General features: G+C 32.8%; 3 protein-coding genes across 3 annotated transcripts; 1 reads left to right on the forward strand and 2 right to left on the reverse strand.

Moving 5' to 3' along the window:
• Nucleotides 1–390: 390 nt before the first annotated feature.
• LOC110618241 lies at nucleotides 391–3,669 on the forward strand. Its single transcript, XM_021761372.2, has 5 exons — nucleotides 391–549; nucleotides 1,300–1,614; nucleotides 2,214–2,415; nucleotides 2,867–3,095; nucleotides 3,317–3,669. Exons 1-5 carry the CDS (start codon nucleotides 451–453, stop codon nucleotides 3,543–3,545), a joined length of 1,074 nt encoding a protein of 357 aa, XP_021617064.1. The 5' UTR covers nucleotides 391–450; the 3' UTR covers nucleotides 3,546–3,669.
• Nucleotides 3,670–4,068: 399 nt separating this feature from the next.
• Nucleotides 4,069–8,790, reverse strand: LOC110618242 (nuclear transcription factor Y subunit A-1). The gene is made up of 6 exons (XM_021761373.2): nucleotides 8,621–8,790; nucleotides 7,240–7,549; nucleotides 6,560–6,675; nucleotides 6,295–6,366; nucleotides 5,410–5,574; nucleotides 4,069–4,878 (listed from the first exon to the last, which is right to left on the reverse strand). The coding sequence occupies exons 2-6, from the start codon at nucleotides 7,508–7,510 to the stop codon at nucleotides 4,450–4,452; spliced, it is 1,053 nt and encodes a 350-aa protein (XP_021617065.1). The 5' UTR covers nucleotides 7,511–7,549; nucleotides 8,621–8,790; the 3' UTR covers nucleotides 4,069–4,449.
• A 5,817-nt stretch (nucleotides 8,791–14,607) lies between these two features.
• Nucleotides 14,608–15,990, reverse strand: LOC110617072 (cyclin-dependent protein kinase inhibitor SMR9). The gene has a single exon (XM_021759675.2). It carries the CDS (start codon nucleotides 15,412–15,414, stop codon nucleotides 15,013–15,015), a length of 402 nt encoding a protein of 133 aa, XP_021615367.1. The 5' UTR covers nucleotides 15,415–15,990; the 3' UTR covers nucleotides 14,608–15,012.
• Between the last annotated feature and the right edge of the window lie 83 nt (nucleotides 15,991–16,073).

A 16,073-nucleotide genomic window follows, 5' to 3' on the forward strand; every position in this document is an offset into this window, starting at 1 on the left:
TTTTTTTAAATTTCACAAATTTAAAATATCATTTAATCTAGAATTAATATTGAATAAAATTATATGTATATATAAATACATACTGATTATTCAATGAATTAAATGAGAAGAAATGTATAAAATATTAAAATTAATGGATAGATTAATTAATATATTTTTTAATTTTAGAGATATTTTAATTATTTAAATTGAGTATTGTTTATATTATAAAAATTACAAAATAAAATTTTTATATTGAAAATAATTATGAGATTTTTTCATAAAAATTGAAAATATAGAAAGCAAGTTAGTAAATTAATTTAAATTAAACTATTGGTTTCTATTTTTTTTTTTTTTTTTAAAAAAAAAGGCAAAAGAGGAAAACGAAAAAGAATACGAAAAACACACAAATTGGAAATATTATAAAGAAGTGAAAGAGGGAGAAAAATAGAGATAGACAGAGAAGAAGAGATGAAGAAATCGGGAGGAGCAGAGAAGAAAAGAGTGCGAAGATCATCAGGAGCGGTACAAAATGGCACCAGAGATCCAAATTCTGATACCCCTCCTAGGGTTTGTTCTTTCATCCTCTGATCTAGGGTTCTAATATACATCTATTTCCTATATGCATTGCGCATCTAGCATTTATTGACGGTACGAATTTAGTTTGGTTGTTAATGGTGTAACTGGAAAAATGTCACATTTTTTCCCCTTTTGGATTGTTGAGAATGTCGTTAAGGTTATATAGATTTGCACTTTTCCTTCTTTTTGGCTCTGTTTGGTTTCTAGGAAAACGTTAGTGTAGAAACATGAAGAGTGCGAGCAAGTTGTTTCCTCGTCATCGTGAGACAGGGAAAACTCGCGCTTAGTAATCTCTGATTCGGGCGGTCAGGTTTTTCTCCCGGAACAAATGGAAGTTCCTGGATGGCCAGGTGTGAAGCAACTCGGTGCAAATATTTTGCCTGATTGGGAAATTTGTGCTAGGTATTTTTTTCAGCGTTTAGGATTTAACTGACCCAGGATTGTCGGGATTTGATTGGGAAGTTTGATTATTTACTTGTGCTTCTATGAATTTTTGTGATGAGATCTTGTTATTTTCTCATTGCACACAGCTTTTGCACTTCCTTAGCAGCCAAAACCAGGGCGACATAACTATTACAATAGTTAGCTCCCCCTTTCCCCTTATCCCGTCCATAATTTCTTTTTCTGGGTCGATAATTCATTGTATTTGGTGAATGGTTGGAATTTTCTTTCACTTAAAGTTTTTTTAAGGTCTTTTGGCTATGGTTTCTGATTTTGTACAATATTTTTTTTTCTCTTTAGAGACAATCTCCAAAGAAGGATGTGTTTCAGTTGTTTGCTGAGAAGGTGAGAGACCACAAAGATTTGGTGTCTCGTTGGGCTGTTTTGCAGGAGACTCGTGTTGAATACTTTAGAGGGAAGGATTTTGTAAATTTCTTGAAAAATAATCCAGAGCTCAAAGATATATTGGAATCAAATAAAAACTTAGATGTTGAAGAGATTGCTAATACTCTTTTAAGAAAGAATCTTTTAGTGCGATGTGACCGTGTGGTGAAAACAGTTCGTCCCGGGAAGAAGAAGTTGTCTACCTGGCCAGCTCATTTGGAGCTCTTCACTGTAAGTTATTTCTTTTTGGCACTCAAAAGTGTTAACTTGTAATTAATCGGTTTCAGATCCATTATCCTGTTTGAATTTCTTATTTTATTATGTAGATATTCTGTGCTGTATACAATGTGTATTTAGTTATTGTATGACAATAGTGTAATCTCAATGAAGTGTTCCCAGTCTGATTGATGTGATTGATCTTTTGTCGACCATGTCCCTGCATGCATCAAGTGTCATGATGTTTAAAGCAGGATAATCTTGGTCTATCTTTTGCTTTTTCTAAGTTTGCCTGATCACTAACATTCTATTCATAGTGTTCTTTTAATAGTGATACTTATTTCTTGTATTGTTTTTTTCTTCTATCCCTGTGATTGATCCTTGCAGTGTGTTATTAACAATAGAATTTTATTGTAGGAATAGTGACTTTCAAACAAGCCTATTAATTAATTGGCTATATCTTTTCTTAGGAATGGGATGGCTAACCTTCAAACATTATCCCAATTGGCACTAGTTGTGCACTTGAGTATTTCCATTTTAAACTAGCAAATTCAGAGCATGCTATTAAAGAACTGCTGATTGCTAAAATATTGTTGCGCTGCTGTATTTTGCAGGATCAAGTATTTTCAGAAAATGATGCCTTCTTCGCATGGACATTTGTAAAACGCCGGCCACTGTGGCAGACACTTCTCTCATTTTTTTGGCCAGTGTTGACTCTAGCAATTTGCCTGTTTCCTGTATATCCCCATCGGTGCAAATTACTGATTCTGTACTCATGTGCAGGGGTCCTTTTACTTATACTCTCCCTGCTTCTGAGTAAGTACTACATTGTAACTTCTTCTTCTTCCTATCTCTTTCTTTCTCGCTATATATATATATATATATCCACTTCTCCAGAGTTCTTTCTTTAGACATAGTTTCTTAATCTGTGCTTGGAGAAACCGTGTGCAATAAATTGTATTTTTTTATATGATTAATAATATCATTTTAATTTAAAGTTATTTGAGAAAATATGGTTTCACGTGTCAATAAAGATGGTCAACATTCTTGCCATGGCAAATGGATACATCAGAGTGTGATGATGATATTGGCGTGCATGTGTGTATTTATTTAGTTCATCTTTTATTATGGGGTCTTTTCCTTCTGCAGTAGTCTCTTGGATTCTTTTCTAAACTTTAAGGGGAACAGTGTGTGTACTTTCCTTGCTAGCGTTTGTGCTTTAAGATATTGTGCTTATTAAGGATTCCTGTTCAACTTCAATTTGCAGTAAGAGCTACGCTATTTGGTGTTCTATATATCGTTATTGGAAAGCGTGTTTGGTTTTTCCCCAACATCCTTGCTGAAGAGGCTACGTTGCGTGAATTATTCCGTTTCTGGCCAAAGAAAGATGAGGAGGAACGACCTAAGTGGACAGCAAGGCTTTTCTATGCGGTGGTAGCTGTGTTGGCCATATTACTATTGAGACATCATGCCCCTGATGAGGCTGCTAGAGCTAGGTCAGTCCTGGTTTATGCACTCGTTAAAATGAGTAGATCAGGAAAAATCTTTTTTCTTGCATAAGGACAGATCTGCTTCTTTATTTAAAAAAAAAAAAGAAAAACAGAGTTTTACCAAGAATAATCTCTTTCACGCACAGTAACATGTTTGTGCTAGCAGAAGTACACAAACACAAATTGTTTGCTAAGCGTGCTCTGAAGTGCTACCTGTGTTCTTGCAGGTACCAAAAACGGATGTCAAATATTATTGATGATGTTCTCGAGTGGTCTCCAAGGCTAGCGCTCTCTGGGATGATGGAGAAACAGCAGACTGTGGTTAACGCCACAGAGCCCAACAATATTTCTGCGGATGGGGGTAAGACAAACACAGAGAACTCGGACCAATCTGGGGATGAAATTTATGGAAAAATAGACGACATGGATCAACCTCAGCATCAAGATCATATGTAAGGATAGAACAATGCAATACTGAGCAGAAGATAGATATACTACCTTCTTTCTTTGGGTTTTATTCTTAGTTTTGAGTGTAAAACTGTGCAATCAAACAGTTAAATAAAGCCATTGGATTTTAATTTGCGGCCCTTTTCAATAGAATTATGAGAATAGATTGCAATTTTGATCTTGGAAGGTTGGCAATGATGACAGACATTAAATTATTTGGATCAGTTTTCTTTTAGTCACAGTGCCACCCTATGTTTAGCCTCTTATATCCTTCGCCGCCTCTTCAAATTACTCTATTTGTGACCATTTCAATTTTCTTTCTGCAAGTCCGCATTGCTGGCTCCATGGGAAAAGGAAATGTCATTTGCGAACAATTATCAGTTGGAGCTTATAGAAAGCTGATTATTACTAGGTCCCTACTCCTGTGTAGGAAACTTGGTCAAGAATCGTCCTGATTTCTTTTATATATCCCCAATTTTGTTTAGCAATGATCTATGGGACAACTGGCTATGATACTGATACTGCAGACTACTAAAAGGCAAAAGAAATAAAATATCCACCGTCCAATTGCAAACAGATGAACAATTGTCCAACGAGCACAATTCCTACTATAAACTAAACACGAGCTGCTGCCCCATGTAAAATCTCTTCATGGACTATTTTCTTCTCCTATTTATTAAACAGGTTTATGTACACAGGAAAGACGAGCATTGGCCTACTTAGAGAGCCAACAAACTGCCTCTTCATCCCCTGTTTCCCTCTCATCATCTTAAGTCACAAACACAAAACAAAGCCAAGAATGAATTGCCGTGTGGCAAAACGTTGCCAAGTATGTGATTATCCAATATAAGGATTCATCTGTCTCTAATTGGTGAATTGAATCCTTATTGCAATCCACATAGCGTACTAGAGTTCACTGGATAGCAACAGGCCTCTGTGAGGCCTGGTTTGATGAAATGCGCCCTCGTTGTTGGCCTGAACAGTCTCCCTCGTCCCTCTTTTCAATTGAGTGAGAATGGCGTGTCGAGGTCTGCAAGCCACTGCAGTTGTGATAAAAAGTGCCTCCATTTACCTGGTCATTAGTTTCAGAAGTTCCATGCACTTGGGATGACCTTGCCACCTGTTGGCCATGGGGTAAAACCCACACCTCAGCAGAATCTGATGGCAATCGCTCAGAACCTGATGAACGGCCATACTGAGGTGTGGGTCCTGGACCAGAATCATTGCCCTTTCCCTCTGTGGTGTTCTTGGAAGCATCCGCGTGAGTTTTCTTTGCAAAACGTCCTCCAATACCCCTTGCCCTTCTCATAGCATGCTGGTGCCGGGACTCATGAAGATATGGCTAGGAAAATATGAAAACTAATGAGATATCAAACATTTTACTAATGCATATGGAACAATAACAAAATACAAGATGGTGATGCATCACTGTCTCGACAGTAAAACTTTGCATCAGCATTTATTCAATTTAATCAAATCATGCAACTCTTAACTCACATGTACTACAGATTCCCAGTTATTCTACAGGGACATATAATTCCTATTCAACTGTAAAACAACGAGGAGTTTACCTTTTTCAAGCACATATGACACCTGAAATAGTTTGGAAAATCATTTATATCATTGAACTAATATTATAACTTATTGCAAAAAATATTCCACGGTAAACTCGTTGGCTAAGTTGATATAAACTGCAACTTCAATAAGGTGCATGAAACTGCTATGGATCAGCTGCTGAGAATACCAGATTACTTGATTAGTGCTCAACAGATGCCCTTTGCACGCTATCAAATGGCAAAAGCCAGTTGGTGCCAAGAAGCACAGCACGATACCCTCAAATCCTCAGTGCAACTTAAAAAGTTACTAAATATACCTTTCTAACTTTTATCAGCTTCTTCTCAAGTTCTGCTTTTGCACGTGCCTGTCTTCGCCTCAGAATCCCTTGGTACTGTTTGGCATTTACATAAACAGGTTCCTGGGCCATCTCAAGCGGTAATGGCATTCTTGCATGATGCATTCCCAGGAGATGAGAATAACTCTAACATTGAAACGAATATTGCATTAGATTTATTACATATATGTACATGAAAATCTATAGAAAAGAAAAATGATTAGGAGAAGAAGAAAATCAAGAACAAATTATTGCTAAAATAGGAACCCTCCCCCAGCTTACCAGGCCCCCCAACCAAATAGAAAAAAGGACCAGTTAATTTGATTTCACGTGCAGTCTGCAAGTAATTAGTATATCAGCATTATGTCAACTGGATCATATCAGAATCTGATTTCATCTTTGTCATCTGTAGGTAATAAGCATTTAGCTGTGTTAAAATGTTCGCATTAAAGAATTATTTTTGAGCTGAGAAATAAACTCACTCCTTTTTGTAGAAATTTCAGTATCCAAATGCAAGAAAATATTTTTTTCGTTCTATTCCACCTCCAACCAAGGAAATATAACTACTAATGCTCAGAAGAAAGCACTGTCCGATGGTATAGGACTATTAGGTAAAAATTCACACAATGGCGCAAGAGCTCCCAAGCTCTTTGATACCCATAGAAGTCTACATTATGCCATTCCATCAAGAAAAGGGGCAAAGAAAATAAACTCTGTTCTTGCGATCTCATAACTGAATTGGACATACTTTCATGGGCTAAATTTTGCCTCATTTCTAAACAATGGTAAAAAAAAATCTTGACAGAATCATAGGTTAACAGTTGAAGGGTAACAAGGAATCATATGTCCAGAATTATTCTTACATACCAAAGGTTGATGCCCATAAGCTGCCATCATTCCGCTGTAATATGGATCCTGGTATGGATTTGATGTGCATGCCTGCCAAATAAATTGCAAGAAACTAGGAATTCCTTCCATTTGGCAAGCAAGAATGAGTTCCTTAATTCCTAAAGTTAAAAATCTTGAGTCTACAAGTTGATTAGTTTCAGCTAGCGCAAGCTCTATAGGCAGGAAATATACCTCCCAGATGAGGACAAAGGAAGTAAGGGCGTCGGAGAAGGGAAGCACTTACAATAGAGTGACCAACAAGTTCAAGCTGTGGAGGTTGTGTCAGGCACCCATCATGCCTTGTAGTCACACTTGAAGAAACATCACGCACAGTTGTGTGTTCTTGTCCACAATTCACAACTGAAATTTAAGAGTAGAAAATAACATTCATCAATTTAGTTAGCAAACAATAAGTTCTCCCTCTTTAGGGGCAAAGGTGAAGCCTTGCAACAATATACACAGCATCCATGTCTCTTAATATAGTTGTAGCAATATAGATCTGTGGCCTACTTACATGCTAATCCTCTGGAAATCTGATTCAGGTCTTAATTTGATTTTGCGATGATTACAGCAAAAGGAAACATGATGCAGGTCTAAAATTTCCAGAAAAAAAAAAATCAAATAGAGAATCTAGAATATGCGACATGTCACTATTACAAACAAGAGCCTAGCTAAAAGATGTACAGGGAAATACAAATAACAATAAACCTAAACAAAGTCATTGCTACTGCCAAAGAAACGCCTTCACGAAAAGTATAATTTTAAAATCTGCAGAGTCACAAACATACAAGTTGACTCTAAACTCTAAAGTTACAAGACAGGTTGAGTGATGGAGAACTTTCAGAACAATTTCTAAACAGTAACTTGTGCAGTTGATGCATCATCAAATATCAACCTTCTATGAGCTTTTTTAACTATGAAAACCTGATCGTTCAGATGCAGTGGCCTGTGATGCTTTGCTAGCATCGTCATCATTCTCATTGAGTCTTTCATTTGACAGTGATTCATCATCATTTGACAATGAACCATTTGGGCCATCAGGTGAAGAAAAATTGAATGCATTTCCCCCTGGTACCGCTGGAGAGATGGTACTGTAATCAATACTGCGCCACCAAGGCTCGGAATGAACAGAATTTGGTTGAATGACACGTGGATCTGGTTCCGCTCGATTTGCACCTGCAGATTTTGACTGCATGTCTTCTAGTTCCTTCAGACGGATTAATTTCTATATTTCCTTTTACGACATGGAAATTAGATAACTTATCTTAGCCAAATAAATCAAAGCAAAGTGACAGGAAGAGTTCTATGAATAGAAAAGAACTCAAGCAAAAGGTAAGAGAAGAGGCATGTACAGCATAGAATGCCCTAGTTAAGATCTAATAATTTTTATTCTACAGAAACATGGATAAAAAAAAAAAAAAATACAAAGAAAAACTTCAAAAGCACAGACATCTAAAACTTTGTTTGCTTAACAACTAAATGAAGCGAAGCAAAAGTTGAGGAGGATTCGAAAATATCTTATTAGAACTTCAAAGATAGAGAAGTTGTTTGAACAAAGCACCACTTTTTGAAAACGCTAAATCTATCCTCCAAAACCAAAGAGACAGCTAGAGCTGCTGGCAAATCCATGAAAATAAGACCACATTTTCAGGTCATGGATACGTAATTAGCAGGTAAACCAATCAACCAAGAACATAAATCTTAAAATTTCAAAGCAATAAATATAAGTATAAAAATGGAAAAATAAAAATTGAAGAAAGCGTCCTAAATGGATCCCGATGCATTCATAAGCGCTTATTTGATTAGAAGTTAAATATTCTGCGTTGAAAGAAATTGAATTTTAATTGTTATCCATTGTATCCGCTAATTATCATAATCATTACTCAATTTCGAAATTCATTCCGTCAAGTTCCCAAAGTTGCTGGTTAATTATTTTATTCGGACGCTTAAAAGCTAAACAGAGTGTTTGTAATTGATATCTACACTTGTCCATCATTTCCTGCATTTTTCTAGGGGGAAAAACGCAGAGGAAAGCAAAATAAATATTTACTTTATAATTCTCTTTACGAAATTACGAGTTTACGGTCCCCAACTAGAAAACATAACATCCACCAAAAAAGAAAAGGCATAACCACCACTATAAAGCTCAAATTCCAAAAGCATAGCAGACAATATCTAAAGTAGAACCCCAATTCACAGTCATAGATGTTGAAAACTGAAAAAAATCATTATAACTAATTGAAAAAGGAGATAAAAATCAGAATTTAAATTACCCATGAGATAAAGAGTTGATTGCCACACTTACTGTTCGAAAGAGTGGATGAAAAATTAAAACCCTAGATTTTGGGGTTCTTGGAGTCTGAGGGGGGGAGAGAGAGAGAGAATATGGAGGAGTAGAGCAAGAGTGTCAATCTAGTTCCTCTGGATTCTCCGGCGTTTCTTTTCGAATATCGTCCTAACTGTGCTAACTCAGTTTCATATTTAAACTCCGATCGTTGGCTTTTGATATGTTCGCCCGCCCGCCCTCCCTCCACGTAGATTGTTCTCTCGAGACACCTGGATCGCCTTCAACAGGTAACTCCCCCTTCCGGTATTTTCCTTTTTAACCGTTGGCCGTTTCATTTCAAATAATACAATAATTAAATTCACTATATTGCCAACTACTAGTTTTTAAAGAATAAAGGATGTACTTGTTTTGTTAGGTCACATTTACACAGAATTTTAAAATCAATTTTATTTTAAATATTAATTACAACAATATATTAGTTCTTTATCTAATTATTTAATTAATATATTAAAATAATATAATTTTAATAGTAACAATAAACAAAATATCTAAAAATATTTTTTAATTATCATTTTTTTAAAACATATTATAACATCACATCTCCTTATAAATAAATACATATAAAAAAATATTTATAAAAATATTAGCAGTTTAAATTAAATGACAAATAAAAAAAAATTAATGATGGCGTTAATAAAATTGAAATAATACCATAGTTAAAAACTAGATTTATTTAAATTATGCTTTTCTCGTTGTATAATTTTTATTTATTTTATTTTTTATATATAAATAATACTTTTTTATTAATTTATTAATTATATTTATTTAAAAATATTAAATTTTACTAAATATTAAAAAATATTTTAAAAATAAGAAATTAATAATAGTTTATTATAATATAAAAAATAAATAATAATTTAAAAATAATAAAAAATAAATAAAAATTATGCTATATTTTTTTTAAAAAAAATTATTTTTAAACTATCATTTTAAAGGTTTTAAAAAAAATTATTTATAAAAATTTAAGTTTGTGAATTATATTTATTTAAATTTTTAATTATATTTTAAAGATAAATTTACATAAAAATAAAATTAAATAATTTTTTATTCAGTTATATAATTGATATAATCCTTTAAAAATTTTATTATTTAATATTCGATATGAAAATATTAATTAATTGATTTTTTAAAAATTTAAAGGGTAAACTAATAAATTTTTTAAAATTTTAAAAATTAAATATTTAATAATTAAAATTAATAAAATAATTAATTAATAAAATTTTTTAAATTGCTGTAGCTGAAAGGGAGAAATGAACAAGGGGATTAGATATGAACCTGCCAGGTGGAGATGATCTTAGCCATGTGGCGGACGATGAGTCATAGTCAAGCGAGGCCCGGGTACATATGTTGAAGCCTAAATTCAATGTATCTATTGGTTTAATTAATTAATTTTATTAATATAGTATTTTTGTAATCAAGGTTGTTCACTAATCAAACCCTAAGAATTGGAAAATATTTTAGAATTTGAATGGGTTAATAAATGTCTAAAATAATAATAGAAAAAGACTTTACCAATTAATAACATTAAAAAGAAAATGACACGTAACAATACATGTTATCCTAATGCAATACAATTTGAACAAGAGAGTCTATACTTTCTCCCTAAAATTCTTCCTTTTTTTATTATTTTTTTTTCTAAAAGTTTAGATTATTAAGTTTTCACTAAAAATCACAGATGGTTCTTCTGCTATTTGAAGTCTCTCATTTATCTACATTATTAGGCCTATGGTCGGGCTGAAAATTTGAGGCCCGGTTGGTACAAGTCTTCAGCTATTGCTTGATACGATATTCATTGAATAAACGGGCCCAAAATCTTAAAGAATTTTGATACCAGTAAGTTAAAACTCTGATCAATTATTTATGATAATTTTGTAATATAAAGGGACAGGAGATCCTTAATCATTTCAATAGTCTGATTAATTGAAATCGTAGGTTTAGACGGTAATAAGTGAATGTAAGTAAATTTGATAGATTTCAGATTTTAGTCTCGATTTTTAATTTTCGATTCGAAAAAATAGTCTGATAAATTAATACAAAATTAGGAGTGGTATATGATTAAGAATAAAATATAGTATGTAATTAAAGGACCCCAGAAGATTCAAAGGAAATTCATGGAAAAATTAAAAATAAAAAATAAAAATAAAAGTGGGAGATATTGAATAATCGGGGGTTGCAGTCTAAAGAGCTACAGAGATTTTGCTTTTGTTTGATGATTTTGGACAAATATTCGTCTTGTCTACTTTTGCTTGAATTGCTTTGTAGATGGCCAAACTAAAAACATTCCTTAAATTAATTCATTCCATTCGAGAGTGGAACTGATTCATGACAATATACAATAGATTCAATTATATTTAAAAATATAGTAAAATTTTGAAATTAAAGTATTATACTTTTGAAAACAATTTTCCTATTATTAAATTAAAATAAAAAATAAATATTTAATAAACTAATGGATCCAATTTATTGAATTTAAACTTTAATTATAGCTAATTATATATATATAAAAAATTAATGCCATAAGATAGAAAAATAAAGCAAGCTTGATGCTTGATCTAAAAACACCGTCTTTAGCCTTTTGAAAATGGTCCAAATATTAGTGAATTTATAGAATATCCTTCTTCATTCTTGATGAACCCTAATTTTACAAAGAAATTTAAAGAATTCTAAAAATACTTTATTTGATTATAATTACTTTCAGATGCGAAGAAACAGCTCTATCATGCTAGAATATCCACAATTAATCCACCCATCAATCTAATTAATAAAATTGAAACCACACTCAAAAGTCTAAAATTATTTGAAAAATCATGAAGACATTAGATCGAAGAATGTCCTTAAAATACACTTGATAATAATAAATATTTAATCCATGCATATTAATTAATTAATACTGAATAATATTCCGCTTAAAATTAATTTTTGATCGTCTGATAGTTTTTTTCTTCTTTTGGGTTCACGTACGGCAGATTTATTTTGCATGAATAGCTGTTAAAGGGATTGTGAATCCTGTGAGCAAAGAAAAGAAAAGAAAAGAAAAGAAAAAGGTGAAAACCTAGTAAAAAATGAAGGTTAAGGATGTCCCAATCCCATGACCGAAAGAAAAAGTTATTGTCATCTTTCTTTTTCAACTGTGCATATTGGAAGTTGCACGCAAATTAAAATATTATCTAAGTTTTCGTTTTGTGTTGTTTAATTTTTTATTTTCTTGCTATATATATATATATATTTCGATTAATTTAATTTCACACTAAAAATATTTATAAAAAAATAGAATACAAACAATGCATTAAAATCATAAAAAACTTATAATTTAATGTACAAATTTTAATAGGAATTAAGCATAGGATCCCACTTAATTAGTTTCTTTAAATTTTTAATAATCCTTTTTATGAGATTGGACAACACTACTCCATTGTCACCCTTAATTAAATACACCATTACCAAGACAAGTTTTTTTTTTCCTTTTGAAAAAATATATATACATATAAATGTTAAATATTGAATAGGGCTTATGACAAATAATGAAGAGGAGATGTAAATGGGGATTCAAATTTATTAATATTTTAATTCATTTTCTATGTAATTACCTAAAAATATTTAAATATATTTTAATTAAAATTTATATAAATAGATTCAAATAATAAGTATTATACATATAATATTTAAATCCAAAGCTATTCATTTTAAATCTAATTATATACCATAAAAATATTGGAGCAGCATCTTGACCTAAAAGGTTAAAGAATATTTGGTGAAGAGGAGAGGAGGGGCAACCTCGGATTCTAGAAAAGATAACTATGAAACTACAATAGTAATCAGTACCAAAGTAAAAAAAAAAAAAAAAAAATCCATCTCTTGCTTTAGGCTTTAGGAATGCAATTTTTATCATCCCTCATTCCAAGGTTAAGATATATATTTATATAATTACTGCACACGTTTGGAATTATTTTTTTAACCTTCCTTAAAAAAGATTAACTCATTACCACACTCACTTTATGGGATTATAATTATATAAATATATATGACTTCATAATTTATTCTTTTTTATGAAAATTTTAATAATCGGTAAGATCTGATGTCATTTTTTTATTTTTGAAAAAAAATTGAATGCATGAATTGTATATCTACAAGTGAAACTGGAAAATGCCCAAGTAGAAAGATTTTAACTTTAAGATGTGAAGTTGATTAAATTGTGATGATAAGAGGGACATTACTCTTTGGCTCCTCAATCTAAACCTTCCCCCAATAATTGTGGTCATCAAATGATTGATTTTAATTTGTATGTGGAGATTCTAACCTAGATCATGGCCTCAAATTATTCATTTCCTCATTGATTAGACTGCACAAATAATCAATATTCCATTTGTAATTTAGCATTTCTTGCATTATTAAGCCCACCCTTTTGATTATGGCTAAAAACTTCAAAAATTTTATTTTATTATTTTTAAAATTTTTTACAAAACATATCACATTTTGATATCCTCTAGCTTTCAACTTTAATTTTATGAATAAATGGATGTTGAGAAGGGAGGGACCATATGTGAGGAAAAGGGACCTTAGCATTTAAGGAAGAGGGACTTAGCAATTAATGGAAAGCTGTCCTTTACATATTGCTTGTGCCAATTATATATTTTATCCCCAACATCTTCAAAGTTAAAGCCTTTAGCCATTACCTTCTCTTTTGTATTATGTCCTCCTTTACCTCACTCTCCCCATTTTCATATCTACCTTCCCTTGTTCGTCCATGGCCCATCCCTTAGAGTTAATATTCTACTTTCAAACAAAAGGTTAATTTTGGCAATCACTTTGACACCGACATATCATTAAACTTTATTTTAATTTATTTATTTCATGTAGGAATCCGTATGTTTTAAACAAACAAGTTGAATTCTACGTACTAGGAAAATGATTACAGTATGCATAGATTTGAATGCTCATTTTACATATTAATTAAAAAATCAATTAAATTGTAACAAAAATCAAATCATAATCGGATCTACTTTAATGGTATATGGAAATATACCAGCAGAATAAAAATGATGGAAGGAGAAATAATTGAAGCTTCAATTCATACATGAACCTGCAGAAGCGCATTCAATGCAGATGCCCCAATTGAGAGTTACTCTAAGCTATTACCAGCAGGAAAAATGTTAGAAAATAAAGGAAAAATAGTGAGAAATTTCTTGAGATTCTACACTGTTGCAATGATCACGAAACCCGCACGAGTCTCCTTCATTGGATTCTCCTAGGGATGCTGGGCTCACCATAGACACACTGACACCCACAATCTGACAATATGATCCCACCTTCAAACAATATTAAAAACAACACCCCCCTTCAATTACTTTTGTGTTCCCATTGCCTCAGATATCTAATTTCACCTGTGTTTTCACTGCTTCCTCCCCATCTACTCACAAGTCACAATCCCAAAGAAAATTCTATGTCTTCAGGTTCATGTAGTAAGAACTCAGAACTCTAACCCTTGAAAATTGAAATTGTTATTCTTACTCTACACTCAAAAAGTAGATAAGTATGTACAGAACTTACTTTTCTGGAAGTCTCTTTTAGATCCCAAGATCTGTGCAGATATATCAAGTGTTTTGGTGGACCCTTAAGCATTACAACCACAGAGAATATAATTTGATTTTGTTATAAAATTAGTGTTTCTACATTATGATTAGAAGGGTGTCCGGGGAACTCAGCAAAATATTATATATCAGAGAAACAAAGTAATTAACGCTTTGTTAACTTATGGTGATAACAGATAAAGTATTGGGCAAAACATCTGGTGGATTTTTCTAATGAAATTTGTGCAAACACTTGCTTCCAAAGGTAGGAAAAGGAAGCAGAAGAAAAGGGGAAGAAGGGTTTGCATTTTGTGCATAAACAGTAAGTCATGATTTTACATACTTTTTGAAGTTGACTGAACAAAGAAAGGCCGATAATTTGCACACTAAAATCACTCTCACAAATATTATATCAAGCCATTACATCTCACTCTTCAAACTAAAATTAAAGTGAGCAAACAATACATCTAAAATTGCTGAAGTAGATACTAAATAGTAGGCATAAGCCTGAATTTAGCTGGACAACCCCAGCTAAATTTAGTGATTAGTATACCCTACAAATTGAAAACCCAACTAATTTAAATACAAACCAAAAGAAGCAAAGCTAAGAACTTCTTACTGCGATCATTCACTCTCAAAGCTCAAAGTAGCTATTATACTATAATGATCAAACTGAAAAAAGGGAAAAAAAAAAAAAACTCAAACTATAGAACTTAAGAGAGGTTTATAAGTATCACCTCTCAGACTATTGAAATGATCTTCATATCAATGTATGAATAAATTCTAGACTGAGATATCTCGAAGAGCAAAGAAGAAGAAGAGCTCTATGTCTGGAGGGGCAAAGAAAGCGATCGGTTTCCTTTGCAATGAGCAATTTGATATCACTCTTTGCTTCTTAGGAGCTGGTGGGCATGAAACTATCTCTGGTAACCGAAATCTCTGGGCTTTTGGCGTAGAGCATGAACTTGTAGAGATATCAACATCCTCGAAATCTAAGCCATCGATTTTGGAACAATTATCGAAGCTTGTGTTAGTGATAGTGGTGGTGGAGGAAGAATTAGAAGATAAATCCTCCACAACTGATGCTTCTTGAACGCTCTTGGACTTGACAAGCCGCTTCTTGTAATGGGTTCTTCTTGGTTTTCTTGTTGTGTTTCTTCTTCTTGTTCCAGCAGAGGGAGCCATTTTTTGAGAAGAAGAAGGCAGTGTATAGTTAAAAGTACAAAAAACAGACAGTACTAAACTGGCAAGAACAAACTAAAAACTTTAGCAAATATCGGTAAGAAACTGCTAAAACTCAAGCCATTAGTACTCGAAAACCCATGGTGGGGGTACTGTAAAGCAACCTAAATTTGACTGAAAAGTGGTAAAGAAAGAAAACAAAGAGCCCGAGTGGACGGCCAACTCTTGGGAAACAAATCAATCCTTTCAAGACCACAGCAGACGGACTTGTACAAATAAAACCCACTAACAATGGCGACCAAGCAATGAGATTGGAGACCAAATCAAATACCCAAATTCTCGAAACAAAACCCTATTTCGAATAGGTCAATCTTCACTTAGCAAAACACTTGGATGATAAACCAAACCTAAAATCGTGTTTGGATTATGACATAAAACCAAAACGAATCCTATAAAAGAAGATGAGAAGAAGACTTACCTTAAACCCTAGGATAATTACAAAGGATGGAGAAAGGATAACAGGCATGAAGAACCCTAGTGATTAGAAGGAGGAAGAGAAGCTGCGACCTGCGAGGGAGTTATATGGGCGGTGGAATTTAATTTAATTAGAGATAATCAGGTCAGCTGCCCCTCTGCCCGCGGTTTTAGAGGGATGATACAAC

Source organism: Manihot esculenta, chromosome 6 (genome assembly GCF_001659605.2).
Source record: "Manihot esculenta cultivar AM560-2 chromosome 6, M.esculenta_v8, whole genome shotgun sequence".
Lineage (NCBI taxonomy): Eukaryota > Viridiplantae > Streptophyta > Magnoliopsida > Malpighiales > Euphorbiaceae > Manihot > Manihot esculenta.